The sequence below is a fragment of the Dermacentor andersoni genome, chromosome 10 (assembly GCF_023375885.2).
Source record: "Dermacentor andersoni chromosome 10, qqDerAnde1_hic_scaffold, whole genome shotgun sequence".
Classification (NCBI taxonomy): domain Eukaryota; kingdom Metazoa; phylum Arthropoda; class Arachnida; order Ixodida; family Ixodidae; genus Dermacentor; species Dermacentor andersoni.
The window spans coordinates 99,708,727-99,729,934 of record NC_092823.1 but is presented as its reverse complement, the minus strand read 5'-3'; the positions used below and the strand labels follow the sequence as shown (position 1 = coordinate 99,729,934).

Below are 21,208 nucleotides of genomic sequence, written 5' to 3'. Positions count from 1 at the left end.
AATATCCTCCCTGCAGATATACCGGGTGTTTCAGCGAACACCTTCGAAAATTTTTAAAGCTTTCCTGTGGCAGATAGCACAGTTCTAGTTCATGAGCTGGCCTACTCGAAGGGCTGGACATCGCTTGCAAAAAAAAAGAAATGCATATAATAGAGCAATTAACAAAAATAATTAATTAACTTTCTAACTAATTACCTATCGCATATTGCAATTACAATTTGCAATCCATTTTGCAAATTGCAAATTCTAGCCGTGGAGTTCGCAAGGCGGATCCACTTGGAACGAATTCTCAGGATGGCACCGGTTTCGAGATATAAATTCCCGAACTTTGCGGAGAAATGCACTGGCGTTCCAGTTACTTTCGTGCTTCAATGCATGAAACGACGTTGTCTTAACAAAGCGACTGGCCGCTCGAGGAACTTTTCGTGTATTCGCGGGCTTCTTTCGCGCTCGAAAAAAAAAAAAATGCTTTTATGTAGCACGTATTGAACAGCACAAAGCTGTATCGGCGAGTTTTTCACGTTTCCCTACAATTTTCTCATTGACGCTTTTCATCTAATTATAATATTGGAGAAGCAGATTAATTAAGTAATACTAAGTATGCAATTAAGCGGAATGCAAAAATATAACATGAGCATCTCCCAGCGACGGCAAACAACATATATGGCCTCGGTTCTGTCCAGCTACGTGGCATTTGCATATCTTTAAATCTTGGTGCATGATAGTTGGGACACCCATACATTTGTACTGAACAACACGTTGGCGTGTCGTTTCCCTGTCCAAACCGAAAAGTATACTGAACAATTTTTGTTTAAATCAGGACGTGGTATTCCAGGCCGCCGGTCGCTTGGGATTTCGCGCAAACCTTCGTGTGCTCCGAAAGATGTGTAGATCAAAGTGAATTCCGGTAAAGTCATACCAGAATCCTTCATTAAAAGACTGGTCATACTAAGGAGAAGGAATGGCGTTGCTCATTCACATGCAACTTTCCGATTTTCGCCCTCTCAGCTAACCGCCAGGAGGAAGAGTGTCACATACATACATACATACATACATACATACATACATACATACATACATACATACATACATACATACATACATGTACATACGACTACATGTCAAAAGTAGCAGAGTTGACATCTTCATTATTTATTGATTCATCTCATCATCTATCAAATCGCAACTCCGGAATAGGGATTGTGTTAAAATAAAATTTACTCTCTCTAAATATACCACGTTTCCATTAACCTTATAAAAAGGGTGGGACAGGAGCAGTGTGACGATTATTGGAAAAGAAAAACCGTTAAAGGGATCTGGAGGTTAGGGGTGCTATAAGCTCTCGGTAACCTCCTGAACTCACCCATTTACCGAAACTATGTTGCCTTTCTGCTTACTTTTGTTGCTTTCGAGTTAACATGCGTTCTGCTGATAACCGCGTGTGATTTTCGCAATGGGAATGAGAAAAGGAACGTCATAAAATTTGAGGAATAACAATTGTCATGTGGAGAGATCAAGTTTAGTTTAGATGTTTGCCCAATAGAAAACAAACACCTTGGCCTTACAGTGACTCTGCTATATTCCAGTGTCTCTTATTGCCTCTGTTATATTTTATATTCAGAGCAGCCGGCCCTGGAAACAATTGCGAAAGCTCAAGTCATGAATTCAGCCAAGCTAGCAAATAAGGGATGCAGCGCAACTAGCGATCCTGTTTAGACGTCGCTAACGCCACGCACAGAAAATGCAGCGCCCACCATCAATCGATTAAACAGGGGCGCACATCAGTCGACGAAGCGCTCTAATTGAATCTCCGAGCACTGTTCGTGAGTTTTTTGTTCTTGCGTTTTACTTAGCGTTTCGGTTTCGTTTCGACGCGCTGTACACCTGCAGGCATCAACTTGCATTCCCCTCGGCCCCCTGCATCGGAACAAGAAAATAAGAACAAAAGTAGGGAAAGACCCTGCTAGAAGTTACGATAGCCACAGTAAACACAACCCAACTAAAAACAGAGGAAGAATAAGCCTGTGTACGGCGCACGCGATTAGAATGCAAGCGCGCACCCCTGTAACCGCGCGCTCGCGGAGTCCTAGCCCCAGGAAGAACCCCGCGATCTGCTGTTCCATTGGCCCTACCGCGCGCAAAGTAACGACGTAACGAGGCCACGTGGCCAGCGTCGTCCAATCGCAGATTTGCAACGGGTCGACGTTGTCGCGGCGCGAGCTGTGGCTTGGCGCGAGACGAAAACGGTGGGGTACGGAGGAGGGGTGGGTGGGGAGACCGAGAGCATGGAGATGTTGGTGGTGGAGAGCGAGGTACGGTGGATCCGTGTGGGGGTTCCAGTGGAAAGGGAGAGGCCGTGGTTGGTGGTGGTGGTGGGAAGAGGGGATGCGAACGGAAAAAAAAAAAAAAATGCGGCGCTTCGGCTCCGTGGTGTTGACGCGCGGCCGGTCCGAGTTTACGTGAAAAAGATGGCCGCCGACGTTACCTTCTTCGTCGGCGAAGAGTTCACCTCGTTCACCGAGCTGCACCGGCGCATCCAGTCGTTCCAGCTGCGCAACTCGGTGCAGCTCTACATTCGCAGCTCGCGCAAGATCCAGGCGGCCCAAGTGCGCTCGACGGACGGCTACAACCCCGAGCTCAAGTTTGCCGAAATCTACTACGCCTGCGTTCGAGGCGGCCGCAAGTTTCAGACTCGAGCGAACGCCAGCAGCACTACCAACGCCCGACACTACGGCCGGGCCGAACAGTCGAGGTGGGTACCGGAGAAACGAGAGAGGGTGTGCTCTGATAGCGGCGGATCAGCTGATGATAAGTGCGCCGGCTATGAGCCAACGCGATGCGCCGCTTGGATGCCGGCGTAACATTCCTCACCGCGCGTAGGTTTTGAGCGCGTGGTGTCGGGTTTCAGCAATCGCGAAGTCGGCCCTTCAGCGCCGCTGCTTCTCTGCATAACGCGCTATTCAGGCCTGGCCCAACGTGCTGGGATCTTTTTTTGCGAACGTACACACAATTTGGCGCTCGATGACAAAAGAAAGAAAATCGCGGTGTACGCGTCCTCGATGTTGCAGTTGTCGCGTCCTCAGGCCTCTATAATTAATTCTCTGTCGCATCTAACTTTTGCGCGAAACCGCTTCCATGGGTAAGGCGTTGCGATAAATATTCGACCATCCGGATGAAGCCATGTCCGCGCCGTGACCTCCGCATTGTTTACACTTAACCGGGGTCGCATTTTATATTTAGAACAGCCCGACGGTGTAAACGGCGTTACCGCCCGTTAAATAGAAATGCCCACTTCACGCTCTCGTCACCTTCAGTTTCTCTCGTCTTAGCGCATGTGCACGCCGCATATATGATATATATACGACCTAAAACCACCAACTGTGTCTGTGTCATTCGCATTTTTCAGCTCACGCCAGATCAACTGCCCGTTTCACATAAAGATCCGCTGCACAAGGGATGGCCAGAAGCTTTACATTAAGGACTTCAACTCCTCTCATAATCATGGGACGACCGAGGTACATATATCTTTTCTCAGATGCACGGTGATTTGTCATTTGAGACATGCGTACTGTTGACAATGCATGTATTGTTGGCAACGATCCACTGCACAAATGCACTGCAGACTGTTGTGCAGCACACGCTTTCAGTGTGCATCACATGTGTCTTATGAGTCATGATGATTCATATCTATATGCAACACATACAGATGCATGGCCATACATATACTTAGCTTTCTTCAAGGTTAACAAGATTTTTCAGGACCAGTAAGTTTATGGAAAATATCCAAGTGGAAGCCAGTTGAGACCAGTTCAGTCACACAGTTTAGCCGTAAGCCAGTTATAATGACTTCTATCAATTCTCCTAAGTCGCAGAAAAGTTAAGTCTGTCAGGAAGGATGCTGACAGTTATGTAACACTGGGTATATGGCCTGTGAAAATCCAACAAGCAATCCTTGCAACATTCTAGTTTTAGGAGATTCTATTAACTGACACTTACTGTGTGTAATACGAAGTACAGAGCTTGGAAGATACTCTAAAGGCTTTAAAATAAACGTGGCTACATTTCTTATATGAACCAGTTTTTAAGCATGTGCTCTTTTGTTGTTGAGAATCTCTAGATTATTGCCTCTGGTTTAGTGGTAAAACTTATATATTGTAACTGATGTGTCTGAAGCAATTTTCGTTGAGATATACTGAAGCATATCTCTAACAATTCTCGTCTGGGTTCACATTTATGATTGAATGGTTGCTTTTGGGGAGGCTTTCGCTTTGGTACGACGTAATGTTATTTGTGGTGCCTCAAAACAGAGTGTCAGGCTTCGCATTGGTGCATTTCAAAGCTACACAATGCGAAGATAATGTGCTGATGGCGGGCCTGTGGTTCCAGTCGTGTAAACACGTCTGACACACAACGACTGGTCTTTGTGAGCACTGCGTCGGTAGACTAGGCAACTGGAGAGGAGAGCATGGGGAAGGCAGTCCCCGTTGGTGTCTCGATAGCAGCAGCCGCCAGTTCCAATAAACGGCATGTCTGTCGTTACCCCGACTCGTCTTAACTCAACAGCTGTGGTGACAGCACATGACAGTTTCTGTCGTCATGTCCAGATCTACTGGCCTTGCCACGCAGTGCGTCATTTCTGGATGTAGTCGACCGGGAGTGCGGCCCTTGAAATTCACATTCCACTCTATAGCAGGTTACACAGTCGTTCACGCTCCGTGAATGATGGCCGTGGCTCTGAATGCGGTTACAAGCGATTACAAAAGCTTTCCCACTAATTTATGCTGTAATCAGAAACCTGGGGCTGGCATTTTTTTGACGATCTATTTCGGTTTCCATAACTTTTGCCCTTTGTTGCTGGCTTGGACAGCACTGTTAGGAGTTTTAGATTAGGAAATGCAAAAGGCTTGGCGTCCACAAACTTTGGTTTCTTCACTACTCAAGTCATTTGCATACCCTAACCTTTCTCTCTGTTGCTGGATGTTACAGTGACAAAAGAAGAATGGAAAATGAAATGTTGGGTTACGATATACAGGCATTCTTCTAACTTTCTTGACCACTGACATGTCTGTCAACTGTTCAATTTCACATGCGAAATGATAAACTTATATGAAGATGTGGTGGTGATATTCCAGGTTGTTAGAAGCAGAACTGTTAGAACTGCCAGCTATGTTTTAACAGCTGTGTTTGTTTGTTGGTTTGTTTCTTCTGTAGAGAAATGGGAAGCTTGACATCGAAGTGCTCAGACCTGCGATGGATAATTTAAAAATAGTGCGAAACATCTTTTGTGCAATTTCTTTATCTGCAGAATGTCTCGAAGTAAATGTACACCCATGAGCAAGAGTTTTGGACCACAGAGTCACCGAAACAAACTGAATTTATTGCATGTAACTGAAATGCTCAAACTGAAATGTACGAGTGCACTGGAAAGTTTGAAAGAGGAAGTTTGAGCTGCAGCCCTCAATTTCAAGTTACACGCATAGGCGGAGAAGAAAATCCATTTTATTGGGGTAGCCCTGGTCTGTATAAGTTTGCGCATGAGTTACATACAACCGTAAACACTGACAACCCAGAGATGGGAGGATGGCAAGCTGCAAAAACTGATAAACTGAAAGCAGAGGAAGAGTAATTTGCATGACATGACAGGATTAAGACCTTGTCAGCTATCACCAGCATATAATCTACCACTGCAGTAATATCAGTCAGCCATAGTTGTAGTCCTTTATTTTAGTACTGTCACTTACCCGCTCTTCAGGTATTGGCCAATAATCAGGTAGCACGAACATAAATTAATATACAGGTAAAAGAAAAGGCGAGTTGGGTGTAGCCAGGTTGACGGGAAGAGAAACGGAATTCAGGATGCATGAAATAACAAAAACGGATTGAAAGAAGATAATATGAAACGAAGAAGATAGCAAGGTAACTGCTTACATATTGTGCTCATGTATCATTGTGGACAAATTTAAAATGTCCTGTTTTATTTCTGCTTTCACCACTTTGAGTAAGACCTGCATGATTTCTGCGTGCATGCTTAGTTTGGAGCAGAGACAGTTTTTGACAGATGGCTAAGTAGTTGTGCGACATCATTTTCTCACGCTCGCACTTGTAACCTGTGCTCTCTATGATTTCCCTTTTGCATATGTATCATTTGTCCATGATAGTATATCAATTAAGAATAATTTGACTTCTTGCAATAGGAAAAATATATTGGTAGTATATTTTGCACCAGAGGGTCCCAAAATCAAAAGATAACGCCGAGGCACTTAGTAGGCACTGTAAGAAACTAATACGCACTGATTGCGGTGTAATACGTATTAATGAAAATAACTGAACAACAACAGTATCAGTTCCGAATCTCGATTAATATTCAAAAGCATAAGTGATTATTCTTGCAAAGTAAAATCGTGAAACATATTGCAGCAAAATGTTCACATATAACTGTTGCAATTAGTGCGCAGAATAAATTCTATTTAATATAAAGAAGGGAATGTGGCAGAATTTATTGTTAAAAGAATGTTCTTCTAAGGGATGTTTTAAATATGTAAAGGATGAGATGATTTTAGTAAGTTAGTTAAGTTATTCTATTGTTTTGTTGCTCTGCATGGATGTCCATGTGGTTATCCATCCAATTGTGGTCATTTGACCGTAACTAGTACAACGACTGGGGAGTAAAAAATTGCTTATAGCGAATCTCGTAGAAGTATTGTTTATGAATAATGTGATATCGATAAAGTTATACAGTATCTGATTTGTTAGTGGCATTTTTTAGTAGTAACATGTTGTTCTCTGGTGATGATCATGGTTATGCCCGCAAATGCAACTGAGGTAACGACATAAGAAGCGACACAATAGTGGTATCAGTGAGGAGATGCGTCCAAGATTAATGTCCACCCTTCTCTGCATCATATGTTCCCACTTTGAAGCTTTCTCGCTCTCTCTCTCTCCTGGTGTTGTCGAACATTTCACATCTTGGCCTCGAGTGCCCACCTGATACAGCTGTTGCCACCGGATGTTTAGTGAAAACGAACGGGATGCAAAAAAAAATTTAAAGAGAGTGCTTGAAGTGCAGCACAAACCTCCATAGATAAAGGATTATCTTTCATATACAGAGATATATCATCCAGAGATATTCTATAGGTCTCAAGGATTATCCTAATTGTCCTGATGCAGCCATAGGCGCCAGCTGTTTAGTAAAAATGAAGAGAATGAAAAAAAGAATTAGAAGAGTGTGCTGAAAGTGAAGCACAAACTTCCATATTTAAAGGATTATCTTTCAGGGATAATCCAGAGATATTTTCTAGGTTTCAAGGATTGCATGGATTATCCTGTACTAGATAATCCTACTTTAAAGGTGACGGGAGAAGGAAGCATTTAGGAAGCATGGGAGTTAACCATGTAGTAAGTAATGTGACCATGTGACCATTAAGTGAGCAATGCAAGTTTTCTTTTTTTCATACAGAAACTGCTCCGTAATTCACATAAACATGCTATAGCCTTGACGGTAGCAATGAAATAGCCTTTGATGAAAAGCTTGAGTGGACTGGAATGTGATTAAGGTGCGCATGTCGATGTGAGGTCCTGCGATGTAGACTGCTACATTTTCTGCAAGTTCATCGCCAGGTTGTTAGCTCTTGTCATTTATTGCACCTTTCCGTACTAGTTCAAAAATAGCACTGCTAAATTCGAGGTCACTGTATCAAATCACGGCCACGGCGGCCGCATTTCGATGGGGGTGAAACGCAAAAGCACAGCCGTGTGCTTAACTTTAGGTGCATGTGGCCAGGGTGGCCAAAATTAATCCGGAGCCCCCCCCCACTACGGCATGCCTCATAATCAGATCATGGTTTTGGCAAGTATAAAACCCCACATTTTTTTTTGGTCTAGTTCAAAAATAAAACATTTTGTTTTGGCAGATAAAGTCATGCTTGTTTTCACCGGTGTTTGGGCATGATCTTTCCTCCACTGCACTTTTATTGTAGTTTGTCACCAGACATAGGTCTCTCTAAATTCATTAAAAATTGCTCTGCTGCTTTATCAGATAAGCCTTCTCGCACAGCCTGGCAGGACACTGTTTAGTTATTTTTCTGAAGGCTTGCCATTTGGCTCCATGGGATTTCTATGTGCACACTGTGAAACCTGCATTGCATATGTATGCAAGGGCGTCTTGCTCTATACCAGTTCTGTTTAAACTGCAAGGATAGGAAAAGCTGTCTTACAGAAGAATACCACTGAAGCATTCCGATGGTAATGCTAGACAAGCCCACGGCAAGCGACTGCTTCCATCACTAGTGAAGTACACTATGCACCACCATATGAAAGGGAACACTTATTCAGTGGTGTTCGATCGGTGAATCCTGTAAGCGTACATACATGTACGTCCCTAACTGCCATTTGCTGTATTGTTCTCGTGTTCACGAATGCTTCCAATGGAGCTTTTTGATTTCAGTGCAAGAACCCTGGTGTTCCATTTCACTTTGGTACATTGCGTACCCCGCGGAGCAACACGAAAGGGAACAAAATAAATGCTCTCAAAATGTTGTTGGAGCTAAACACACATTCCAAGTATATTCAAGCACCTCTACAACAAACACCTCTATAACAGAAGAATAATTATGTCCCAGTCGTATAGTAAGCCGTGCGGTGCGCGACCTCCGCTGTAAAGGCATTCGACTGTACCGAATTGCTCGATGCCACCAGGCGTTGGAGGGAGGGCTACCAACTGCGTGTTAATATGTCACATTCGAATTCACACATCACGAATAATTGTTTCTTGAAAACAAATTTGGTGTTCCCTCTCATACTTCCTCACGACTATATCCTCTTCAGTCACAAATTACGATCAACAGTCAGTAAATGTGTGAAATTTACATATTTTTATGCGAGGGTGCTGGAGACTTCGTTGTTCAGCTTACTCTAAACTTAATGTTCCTGGTCTATTCCTTGTCATCACTGCACAGAAATGGCAAAAATTGGTTGCGTGCACAGATGCGTATGTCGCGACCTGAAGAGGATGCACACGGGATGTAGGGTTGCCACCTGTCTAGTATTTAACAACTGCATCCGGCATTTCACTTATGGTGCTGGTTGCTGGGTCGACCTCCTGACCAGCGCACGTTTGCCAGTTTTGCAGTCCTTTGTGGATGAAGGAGTGCAATACTGCATCACGGGAGCACCTATCGGGTAGATGGAGTGAATCGGAATACAAGGTATATTGAAGAAATGAGCTTCCAAGTTCCCCAATGCAATTTTTGGTGAGACAACTGCCAGTTGTTGTTATACTGTCCTCAGTTGCCATGTATTCTTCAGATTTGTACATACTCGCATCCTGCTGCCTGTTCTTATCGTCAATCTGGGTACCCCTTCCGACTAAGACTAGGGACCATTTCCCTCATGCTGAACTCTAAATTTTTTCTCAAGATAAATTTCTCTCTCTTATGTAGTCCTCCATACAATGTTAATTTCTAGTTTAGTGCATTTTCAAATTGTATAAAATTCGGCACAACTTCGTTGTTGTCCCCTTCTCCGTGTGGTATGGTTTTGTATCAAGTCCAGTGCTACACACTCGCCGTTCCCCGTTGCCTGTCTTGGCCAGTTTTGTGCCGCAGCAAATAGTTGACCCAATTGGCAGATCCCATTTCATCAAACATCTGCCGGGTTCAAAGTACAGATGACAGTATGTTTAAGGCCTATACCATCGCAAAGCTTCCTAAGCACAGCATTCCCCGCAGTAGTAAGAGGATGAGGAATGTAGCAGACTCACAGTGGGAGAAGAATGTATCAGTCCTGCTGGGAAGGATTCTTGCATAGCTGGTGGGAAGAGGGTAGAGGGCAAATCTAGATAGCATAATAAGTAAGCCCGCTGGTCAGCAGTAAAGCCAATGGGTTGTGAGCATGGCTTTGAGTCAAACCTAGCCTGATGGAGGTATGTACCTGCAGTATTGCCATTCAGGATACGTATCTCTGCAAACTTTGGTTGCCTTGTAAACCTTCTTGGGCCCTGAAACAACAGCTAAGGAATTTGTTAAAATGTTTAGAAGTCGGAATTCAAGCTGCTCGGAGCCCACACATAGCCTGCATGGCATCGTGGTCGGCTTGAAGTTCTGTTATAGGAGGACTGGCTTCCTGACACGCGTAGTGCTGGTGAACTGGCATGAAATCACTTGTTGGATTGAGAAACTGTATGTATTTTTCGTTTGGTAGGATTGCGGCATCTTTGTGAATGTGACCAGGATCATCTTGTTGTGGGCTAGAGAGCAGGAGCTTGTCAGTCAGTGTATTTGTATCACTACATTGCAACTTGTTTTTGTTTTTGTTTTCACATCAGTGGGTGCCCCATGCTACATTCTGTAATTTGTCCTTAAACCTACTGATTCGGTTACTTATTTACTCCGCAGCAAGATGCTGTTCTGTCACGGAGCCGCACCCGCCACTACTGGCCAAACAGCGGGAGGCAGTCCGACACACCACCACCGGTACCGTCGTCACAGGCAACGTACGGTGCCGTGTCCAAGCCAAAATCCAGTGTCGTCACAACAATCGCCTCCAAGGATGGTCAGCGGCAGGTGACGGTCCCGTTGTCATCAGACGGTACGCTCCCCAAGGATCCTGTGCTTTTCCAGCTGCTCAGCTCCCCGCAGCCATCGTCCTTAACCTTCCAGAACCTCCTCTTCGTGCCAAAGAACCGAGGTGTTGGTAACAGCCTCCCGAGCCCACACCCTGCCATTGTCTTCCAGCCCGGCACCAACCTCAACCGGGCAAACAACGCCGCATCTGCTGTGAAAGACGAGCAGACGGACAGCGACGACTGTGACGTTTACATCGAGCCCGAATGCATCTTGCAGTACGATGAAGACAAGTGCTTTGAGCTGTGCACCGCTGACACCAAGGACGGTGTCTGCGGTCCAAGCCTGAGGCTTGCCGCCACCAGCAGCCCCAACGCCGGACACAATTCCGACTGGAAAGTGGGTCACAGGTGCAGTTCCCACAGCACCTCCAACGGAGGGACGAATTCCGGCGTGGTTCTGCAAGCGCTCAAGGCAGTGTTGAACGGAGAGCGTAACAATACTGCCGCAGAGAAACCCAGCAGCAACATAGAGCCGGTTGCGGAACGTTACGTGGTGGGCCGCTCGGACATCGAGGCACTCACTCGTTTCTGCAGCCACTGCGGCGCCAAATCCCTGGAAATGAGGAGCGAGAACCAGAAGGACGGCTCGCTTCTGGTCGCATCAGTCTGCAAGAGCGGGCATCAGATCGAATGGAGGTTTCAACGTCTATAGCCATGTCCTAGGTGTTTGTACACCGTCTGGTCTCTTTTCTACGGTACGCATCCACTTCTCATGGACCCAAGTGTGTTTTCACAATGTTTCTTGACACTGTTGTGTGTAAAAATGAAAGCATGACGCGAGAAACAGTGCCCGCCTGCTAGTCAACCCTTGTGTTGTCGTCTGCCTTGTTGTTTTTGCAAGCTAGCTGAGCTGTTGGGTGTATAACTAACACATCTGGTCGCATTTGGTTGTGTAGATGGACTTGCTTAACGCATCTTTCAAGTTAGTATGAAGAGCACTATTTCTGTCATGTCATCGTCATAAATTCCGAGTTACGTGGCACCTGTATGGTGAGTTAGATTTCCCATGTTGTGTCAGTTGCTAGGGCTAATTTATACACGTAGTTACTGTGTGTCTTGTAGTGTTATGTTTTTTGTGTTTACACACTGAATGGTAAGTGGAAGGTGGTTGTTCAATCCATTTCCGAATAGTGAGACTCTCTGTGCTTTATTGCTAACAATGGAAGTGAGGATTTCTAGTTTTGATCAAATTGGCTCTTTGACAAGTTTTCCCCAGCCTAGCTTCAACTTTGAGCCCAACATCACAGTCGCTTTCAAGTTCCTTTCCATGATTTTGATGTTGTGGTATTTCACAGCTGCACAAAGACAACTCCTAAAGCGCTAGAGCAATGCTTACTGTATTCTCATTACATAGTTATTATCAGGTCGCACAAATGGCAGCATCATTGTTACTAGAGGCATATTTATTTTGTAGTCACTATCATGTCTCTTTCACCTACCAGTTTACCGGAGGCAAGCTTCGAGGGCAAAACTTCAGTGTCCTTGATTAGCCATAGCGCATTGGAACCAGTGGTCACAGAAGCACCTATTTCTTCGATACGGCACACACCTTTATCTGCCATTCGTCTGCCTTTTCCATCGCGTCTAAAGAATTCTTAGAACTTGATTTGTTATTCCTTCATCATCAATGCTAATTTTGTATTCCCAAAGCGATTCAAGAAGTTGCAAAGCCAAAATGTCACATATTTTTTTATCACAACTGGGTGTACAGCATCTGTACCAGATGCTTGTGATTTATATGAGAGTGCCATGCTGGTGGTGCCCTCTTGAAATGCATTTTTTTTTTTCGTTGTCGTGTGATAAGCTTGCTGCCCTTTAGTTTGCTTCCTTGACGCCATGTGTCAGCAGCGGTATCGGTGGCACACGGGTCACCTGGCCATTAACTACAGTCATTTTGTGTCACATTTTTGTTGCTTGTTATTGAATTGTTAATGTTCATTATGTTTACCCTGTCTCTTGTGTTACTTATGTTGTACACAAAAATAAGCTTCCTTTATGAACTGCGTTTCTATAGTAAAAAAAAAAGTTATGCAGATCCAACGCCTATGTTGAAACCTATGTGAAGTGAAGCTTTTCGTTGACAACCTTGACGCACACACCAGTCGTCTCAAAGAGCCACTAGGTGACACCATGAAAGAAGTATGCGTGCAATTGTGGCCTAATGGTCAGGGCACCTGGCTGTTGTGCTCTCCAATATTGTGCTTGGAGAGCAAGGTCCAATGTAACTCTCTTATTTTCTGCATTTAAACTATTTGGAAAGACAGGAGCACCCAGCATCCATGATCAGCTAAGCCCAGGAGGGTTTGCTTTATAAGAGAAAAAACAGGAGGGGCAAGGATTTGTGCGCCCGAAGGACCATGTGCTAGACCTGATGACATTGAGAGCTGCTCCTAATTACTACATGTCACTGTCTGTGTGACCACATGTTTGAGTTAAACTGCTTGGAAAAAAAGAGATTGCTTCAAAACTATTGTCACTTTAAGATGGACATGAATAATAAACATTGAGTTGTGGTGTTTGTTATGGGGCATTTGTTATGGCCAGACTGTAATTTTCTTGCTCCCAGTTAAATTGTGGAAGATCAATACCTTCCGTCCGCATTTGATATTCGTGCTAATAACATTTTGTTGCGGGCTGATGTGTAGTCAGAAATAAAAAAAAAAAACGTCAGGTCCAGGTAGTCTGCGTCCGAAAATTGGCTTGGGCTGATTCAATTGGTTTAAATCGTGTTACTGGGCATAAACCAGTTGACGAGCTCTTTTTTTCTTTTCACCGATTGTGCTGCATCATGCATGTACTCAATGTTGTCACTGCCACATTGAAATAGTTCCGGAAGTTCTCAAGCTGTGAGCCGCTTCTCTCTCTTTCCACTAGTTTGACTCGCATCTTTGATTTTTCTTTTTTAAACCAAAACGTTGAAGCCTGTCCCCTACAAATTATTTTCCAGCATTGGCAGCTGTTTCCTTAGACCTCCATGTATCATTCCTTGCGATTCAGAGGCCTCCTTGTCTTTAACAATGAACTGTCTTAGTTGATAATAATTCGTTTTTTTACCAGCACATCATGAACAAAGATGAAAGGGGGCTGCCCGATTAGGTGCACCTTTCGTATTAACCTTTGTTCCCAAAGTGTTCTCAAGGATGTAGACGAGTCTTCCTCTTGGCATGATTCTTCCATAATTGCAACCGCTTTGTGACATTTGTAGATTCACTATAAATTACTGAAGTGGACATTGGGCAGCAGTTGTGGGCACCTGATATGCCTGCAACCTCTTGTGCAGGCATGACATGTGGTGAATTTTCACGAATATGAGAACAAAATTGAGGAAGATTACTGTGGAATGCGTTTGCATTTGGCTTCTGGGCATTTTGGAGCTGTCAGGGGGTCCATCTTTCTCTCCAAGCCAAACCATGGATCTGTTTATTTCCATGCTTGAAATACTTGACTTTATAATAATGTAGCACACTGACTTTTCAATAGCATTTGCAGGACAGTAATGTGTTTGAAGGTTCCCATACTTTTGGGAGGGGGGTGGGCAAGGGTGTCTGCCATTGTGCGACGCTTTGTTCAGGGTCCTTTCACGGCAAAGCTATTTCGAAACAAAATGTATATTAGGAAATCCCCAAGCCTCACATACAGCTGACACCCAGATTCCTTTGCATGAAGCTTAATCATTATGTAAATATCCTTGAATTCCATTGGTTGATTTCAGGTCTCTTCTCTACTCAGTTGTGCCCCCCCCCCCCAATGCTCTATCCATTATTATTATCACGTTAATGTTAAAGTGAAGCTTTATTTTTTTTGCCTTTTCCTTCAGGTTTTGCGATTCGTTGGTGCGAGTAACCCCACAGTAGTGAGAGCAGGGTTGACAGTTACACCACATATTTGCCATTGCGTCTTCTCTGATTGGCGCACGTGGTCCCTACAGCTTCTCTGATTGGTTCAAAATTGCAACGTGTACGTCTGGCTTTACTCGACACCAAACGGCTACACATGTTCCTACGTTGCCACTGCGATCATTTGGTCAAACTTCAACGAGCAACAAAGGCCGCGTAGGGCTGCGGGGGGTCTTCTGGTGTTAGCGAGACACAAGTGAATTTTTGTCGAATATGCACGGACGCAAACACTTGCATCATGAAGGAGACGCTTTCTCATTGACATTGATCCTAAGCATGTGTTAACAGATGAAGAGAATGAAGTCCAGAAGAAGCTCACAAGCCAAGAAGAGGAATTAGTTAGGCCACATACCCTATTGGTTTCAGTCACTGCCGCATTGCATGTTTCAGAGCGAGTGTCAACACGCTCTAAAGTGTTATCGCAACACAAAAGAGAGCAAATGCATAAGCATAGTGGAACAAAGCATCGCATCACATGAATGCCAATAGTGCATTGGGTCTGCAGAATTTTTTAATTGTTAGTGCTTTTAACGGAAGGTTTCATACTTGATGAGTGGATTTCGAGAAGCTCGGATGAAATACACCAGTGGAGTGTGCAATGTTACATTGGGCCGGCAGCCACATTTCGACGGGAGCGAAATGCAAAATTAATTTTTAATGTTGGATCGTGTTGACCACGTTTCGCATGTTTTTCATTATGTGCAGAGCAGAAATGAGCCATTCGGAGTGTGCCGCGTGAAGTTTTGGTTGATGGTTGCATAAGTCACAGTTATTTTGTAAACTGATTGAAATTGACAGTCTGTAAAGTTATTTGGACAGAGATAACCTACTTAAGAAATGTTGCTTGGCAATACTTTGGAGACTTATTCGTGTGGATGTAATTGAAACCTCTTTGTGGTGTCATCGTGAACACCAGTGCATTGCGTATGCAGTTTGGCTGCATATGAGAAGCTTCTGGCTATTCGTTGATGTCTATTTTTTTCAATTCAAAGTGGTCTGCCTGAAAGCATACAATTTTTTTTTTTTTAGTGCACGAGACATTATGAGGCAGCGTCACATTAATCAACCATCACACAAGTACACATTACACTGATTCCTTGGGTGTTGTCAAACAGCTAAAGCAAGTCGGTAAAGAAGCTCTGTTAATCTGTTGGAAGATACATAAGCCAAGTAATCAATGTTCACCCACGTACAAGGATATAGCTCTGACTCTTTCTTCTTGCCATGACAGGCACATAACAACACGAAGAACACACACCTGCGCACGTTTCTTACACCAGAATTCTTTACTCTTCTCCTAGCCTGAAAAAGGTTCCTTTTGACACGACACGTATGCTCATTATTCCCCTGTGTGCCTGTTCCGTACACATCAAACTCATTGGGCCTGGTTCAGAGGAGCTTGTTGAAATGTGTGACCTAACTGTCTTCACAGGTGCCCTGCAAGCTCTCCATCTCTGTTCCCCCTTTTGTTTTCTTTAATGTTGAAGCCTTGGGTTTGAAGTGGTTTGAGCATTGATGTTTGCCCTATCATTGAGTTTCTTTTTTTCCTCTCCCATTCTTCTTCTAGAACTTGTCCAAACAATTCTAGCCTAAAAATTCATGCTATGTTTCATATAAGGTGCTCTGAGCTATGCAACATGCATTGTCTGACTCACCCAACGTCCATTACGTACAAGTGCCGAGGAGATTGAAATCTGAACAATGCTGAACTGAAATGCTCAACACTATACAAACACACACCGGGCAAATAATTTATTCTCCACGCATTCCTTTCTTGCTTGTCTTGCAGTATGTGGCACAATAGACCTTTCCGTCATTGTTAGGCGAGATTCCCCACGATGCAGTTTTGCCAAGCTGACAGCGGCCGAAGCCATTCTTTAGTTTATTCTTCACATTCGCAGATGGAGTGTGTTTAGGAAGTGGAAGATGTTCATTGTGCGATGATGAAATCATGCGCAGTATCGAATTGCCAGCTTGCACAATTTGCTGTTCGTCCGCACTTGGGACGATGACCCCAGCAGCCATTGGCGGGCAGTGTGGTGAAGCACGTTTGCAAGCCACAGTAGAGGCTCTAGTAAGAGTATGATAGACCAACATTTGGGAAAACGCTGGTGACCAGCTTCATTGTCGATTCTGACTGATGCAACCTGTGCCCACATGACTAGCCATCGTTTTGTATTTTACTTTAATAACAGCATGTTCTTTGAGACTCCAGTTGTGATCACGAGGCATTGTATTACACCAGTGGCGCAAATGAGTGCAAGGACGAGAGGCAAACAAGGCCAATGTTTCTTGTCCTTGTGCTTATGTGTTCGCTTATCTGATACAGTTGGACCTCGATACAAAGAATTATCGGATGTAACAAAACAAATTTAATATTTGGCTGGCTGTGCTTTATTTTGATGAGCATTGTACTGCTATAACGAAACCGAAAATATGAGATCCGAGACATACTGGCTACAGTGAAGCGAATATTTCTTCACTCAGCAGCCCAAAATATGTATTCTGGTAGCAAGAATGTAAAACACTCGGCAGGTGCAACTTGAAAAGCCAGCAAGCCGATGTGTCAATCCTGCATGATACACAGATCATTCATTTCATTCATGGTTTCATTCATTCACGTATTCCTTGAGAATTAACAGGAGAGCCTTTTGCTGACCTGTCGGAGGTGTCATGCTTGCATTTCTTTTGCCCGAACCCGATCGCGAATTGTTTTTTCGCTGCACGTGTACGCTCGTAACAACTACAGTGTAGGACAAAAGTAGTTTTGTGTTTGGACGAGGCATTGTTTCAGTGAAGTTTGGCTGTACTTTCGTTATTTTCCAGCTCACCTGGTAAGCGTTTTACTCGAATGTGGTGCCATGCTAAGTACGTGTGTTATCATCACTTGTAGGCGGCTTGCCTGCGATTCCGTGTGACTTCAGAAGGATTAACTGTTGGGCTGGTCGGCCTGACACGTTGGCTGGAAAAACCAAGCACAAATAAATTAGACAAAGACTCGTGGAACAGATGAGGACAAGCGCTGTACGATTTGCTTGGACTGTATATAGCGTGCATTTTTTTTACTATTTAGTTACAAATATTTTGTTGATGGATATGCTGTGTTTCTTGCTTATTATTATAGCATGGCTGCAGCTTGGAGCACACTTCTCTGCTTTCACAAGTATGAAATGCTGACTTTTTAAAAAAACATGCGCACCCATATGAAAGAGGGTGCATGTTTAATCTGTGTTCAAACAACAATTCTTGCAGACATGTCGGAACCCAACTCACTGCTGTTTGCTGTGTAGTTCTCGTGTCGAAGAATCGTGCTCGTGGAACTTTGTTTATTTCAGTGTGGACCCAAGGGGAAAAAAAAAAGACGGCCTCAAATGCATTTGTGAAAGTACATATGTGAAATAGTACAGGCTGAATGAAGTGAGGGGTGTCGACTCATTTACAATGCAGCTCACTTGTGTTGTGTCAGATGTTTATTTATTAGAATTTTAGATCTGTCAAACAGCAGGAGTTGAGTGACTTATCTGTATTCAGCTTGACTGCGGTGAACTTGCCTGAGGCACTGCCTGTCATGTCTGAGTTGTTCAAGCACAAGTGTGTAACTTGCAATGAGCGTCGGTTGTTGGCTTACTTATGTTCTCCATTGAATGTCGTACAAGTAAAGGAGTCTGGCTAAACGGCTAGGTTACTCGCATCAAATTTTTGCACGGAGGTAGCATTTCAGCACAATGTTTTGACACCGTGGTTTCGATACCATGTTTAATTAATACCACGTGTTTGTGCATCACTACACATCATCAGCAGGTGTTGCAGGACCAAAAAAAATATGTAACCGTGTTGGGGCAATCATGTCAGATGCCACCTTTCATCTCTAACGCAAAGTGCGGTGACAGTGAACAATGACAGTGGAACAGTGACAGAGGGTATCACCGTTTCGTAGCTGGGAAAATTTATACATTTTGGTTTGGCATTGCCTTAGATGACGGATGCATCCAACTTATTAAAAAAAAATGTGATTATTACACTAAAACATAATATCTTGAACAAAGTGCACCAGAAAATGCTGCCTCTTTGCAAAGTTAACCCAGGAATGAGCCAGCATTTTAGCTGGAAAGAGCTGTTTATATCCATCTTCCATTATTTGTGCAAGATTTGGTACATTCTGCTATGATTTGGTAATCTACGGTTGTCTGGGCTGCTATGTTATGCCTTGAGTAGGTTCTCACCATCGAGCAAGCCAAAAACAATTGTAGTGCTTATTTTGGAGTATCCTGGACGCTTTGCAACTCAAAGTAAAAGACGAGTACCATAAAAAAACACTCATTGTTTGTTGACGGTGAAATGATTATATAATCGGGAGCTATCGTTCACGGCACTGCACTTGTATAAGTGCCGCATGCAATTGGTTGTCAATGGGGCGGTTGCCTTGTTATCACGCTCATCGCTATCATGATTGGCAGGCACCTGAACACCAGCCAACGAAGAAATACTCTTGCGTAAGATAATTTCTTTTAGAATACAATCCCAGATCTCCAACGTGATTGCCCCAATTGAGTATAGACTTCTGAATATATGCAGTCTACTGAAGTGCTCAAATTTTATATGTGAAACATTGCTTTGTGTTGTCTACACTGTAATTGTTTGTGATAAATTTGTCTGTTCTTTTAATTAATACTCATAATGATGCAGATGAAAATGGGTTTGGCTAATTCACCAAACACAAGTATTTCCCACGACCATCACGAGGAAAGCTTGGCAAACCTTTTGTTTGATTTGTAACTTTGCGCCTCGCCATTTTTGTGAGAGCTAGGCTTTCGATTGGGTGTGTCTGTGTGATTATGTCTCGCTGTGCTGTTCACACCCAACACTCATTCTAGGACTCATTTTTTGCTGGTCACACACGTGCAGTCTATTTCTGTGTGGTTTATTTAAGGCCTTTTTAAAGGTTATGGTCCTCTAGTCACGCAATGGATGCTCTTGCTACAAAAACATGGCTGTCTCTGGTCACACATGTTGTACAATGCTATTACTTTACGTTGGTACATACATCCAAGTCATGCGTCGCTTGTTAGCCTGGTCTATAGGTGTCTGATGGAATGTATTGATCTCGCATATCTGTACGGTTCAACCTGCCCTTGCTAGAAACCCTGAACCGCCACATTTGCATGGTTTTCTGGTAGCTAGCTAGTTCCTCATTGAGTTACACCTGTATTTTGTTCTTGCTGTTTCACTCTGCTACGTCAAATAGTTTACAGATGTTTTAATCCACATTCTTAATTTGATACAGTCAAGTAAGCTTTTCAGTGTCATGCCTGTTTACAAACCGGCTGCTAGTTATGTTGTCCTTATTTTAAGTGACACCAGATTTTGCTGTGACACATCTAGCCAGGTCAGATGGAACATGCAAATGCTGTAGTGTGCTGATATTACATCACTCTTCAGTCAACCTTTGGGCCTGGCAGCAAGACCCAAAGCCAGTCACATTATCAGGGCTAACTAATCCATAGACAGACTCTGGCTAAGGATTAGTTAGCCCTCGTAATGTGGCAGTATGGCACAAGCACTTGCATTCTTGCTTCATGCATACATGTAAAGCACAATGTGCAGGCTTTAAGTTGACGTGATCCAACATAAAACCTTTTTGTCTGTTGGGCCTGTCCCAAGCATCATCTAGTCCTTAGAAGCTTAAGTACAGTTGCAATCTTTTCTTGTGCCATATGTTGTGCAATTTTTTTAGGTGTAGACGCACACTTTTGTCTCAGCTGTGCAGAACATTGAGTGGAGAACTGTGTTGTGCCATAAAGGTTCAGACACGGATGGAATAATTGATAGTTTGCAAAATCTTTTTTTATGTTGGCTGCCCCGCAAAGCTTTACTCTAACCACTGTCCTACCCAAGAACTTTCTCTGACAGATCTGGTTGTCACATTTATGGCCAAAAGTTAAAGGCTTGACATTTTTCTCCGTAAACTGTTTGTTAGTTAGAAATTTCTGAGATTTTTATACAGGTTGGCTTCTTGAAAGAGAAACTAATCTAATCTGTGGATGAGAGTTGTTAGAAGAAAGCAGTGAGGAGAAGCTGACTTCTAGAATATTGCAAATTCTGGCCAGTGAAAAAAAAGAAAATGCAAAATGAGTGTTGCCTTGGAAAACCCAATGTATGCCATGCCAAAGCCCTTCTCACACCAAAGTTTGCGTAATTTCATGTGTCACTTATCCTTGTTTTGATGTATTTTTTATGTATGCAGGATGTGTGTGTTGTGAGAGTCTGCAAATTTGTGCAGATATTGCTTGACCGATGCATAAAAAAAAAAAGAAAAATAAAGCACTTTTAAACCTGCGCCTTGAGTACATTAGATTCATTCCTTTGCACGCTTTGTTCCACGAGTTGAAGGAGTGGCAACACGACCATTTCAACTTGCCGCTTTCTTTTTTTTACATTGAATGAAGGTCTGAACCCTCTAAATCGTACATAATAAGTGCCCAATGTCAGAGCACCTTAAGTAATTTTCTATAAATGCTTGTTTCTACCAACTAGCCTTGTTTTTTGGCAATGTGAGAGTAGATGTGTTCTGACATGTATGACACACTTGTTCACTCTGTTCCTGTGATTGCTGCCACAGCTAGTAGAAATGTGTGCAGTGCTTTTGGTTCTGTTTTTTACAAGCAACATTACCGTGCCTCCTTGCCTCATC

The 21,208-nt window shown here is 43.5% G+C and overlaps 1 protein-coding gene across 1 annotated transcript; it reads left to right on the top strand.

The window, feature by feature from the left end:
* Positions 1–1,617: 1,617 nt before the first annotated feature.
* LOC126544485 (uncharacterized) lies at positions 1,618–20,854 on the top strand. The gene is made up of 3 exons (XM_050191824.3): positions 1,618–2,752; positions 3,407–3,515; positions 10,392–20,854. The coding sequence occupies exons 1-3, from the start codon at positions 2,286–2,288 to the stop codon at positions 11,271–11,273; spliced, it is 1,458 nt and encodes a 485-aa protein (XP_050047781.2). The 5' UTR covers positions 1,618–2,285; the 3' UTR covers positions 11,274–20,854.
* The last annotated feature ends 354 nt before the right edge of the window (positions 20,855–21,208 follow it).

What these genes read in the sequence shown, in the direction of transcription:
- LOC126544485 (XM_050191824.3), top strand. Translation starts at nt 2,286, where the DNA reads ATGGAGATGTTGGTGGTGGAGAGCGAGGTACGGTGGATCCGTGTGGGG. An exon ending in GGCCGGGCCGAACAGTCGAG is followed by an intron (nt 2,753 to 3,406) that starts GTGGGTACCGGA and finishes CGCATTTTTCAG; the next exon opens with CTCACGCCAGATCAACTGCC. An exon ending in ATAATCATGGGACGACCGAG is followed by an intron (nt 3,516 to 10,391) that starts GTACATATATCT and finishes TTTACTCCGCAG; the next exon opens with CAAGATGCTGTTCTGTCACG.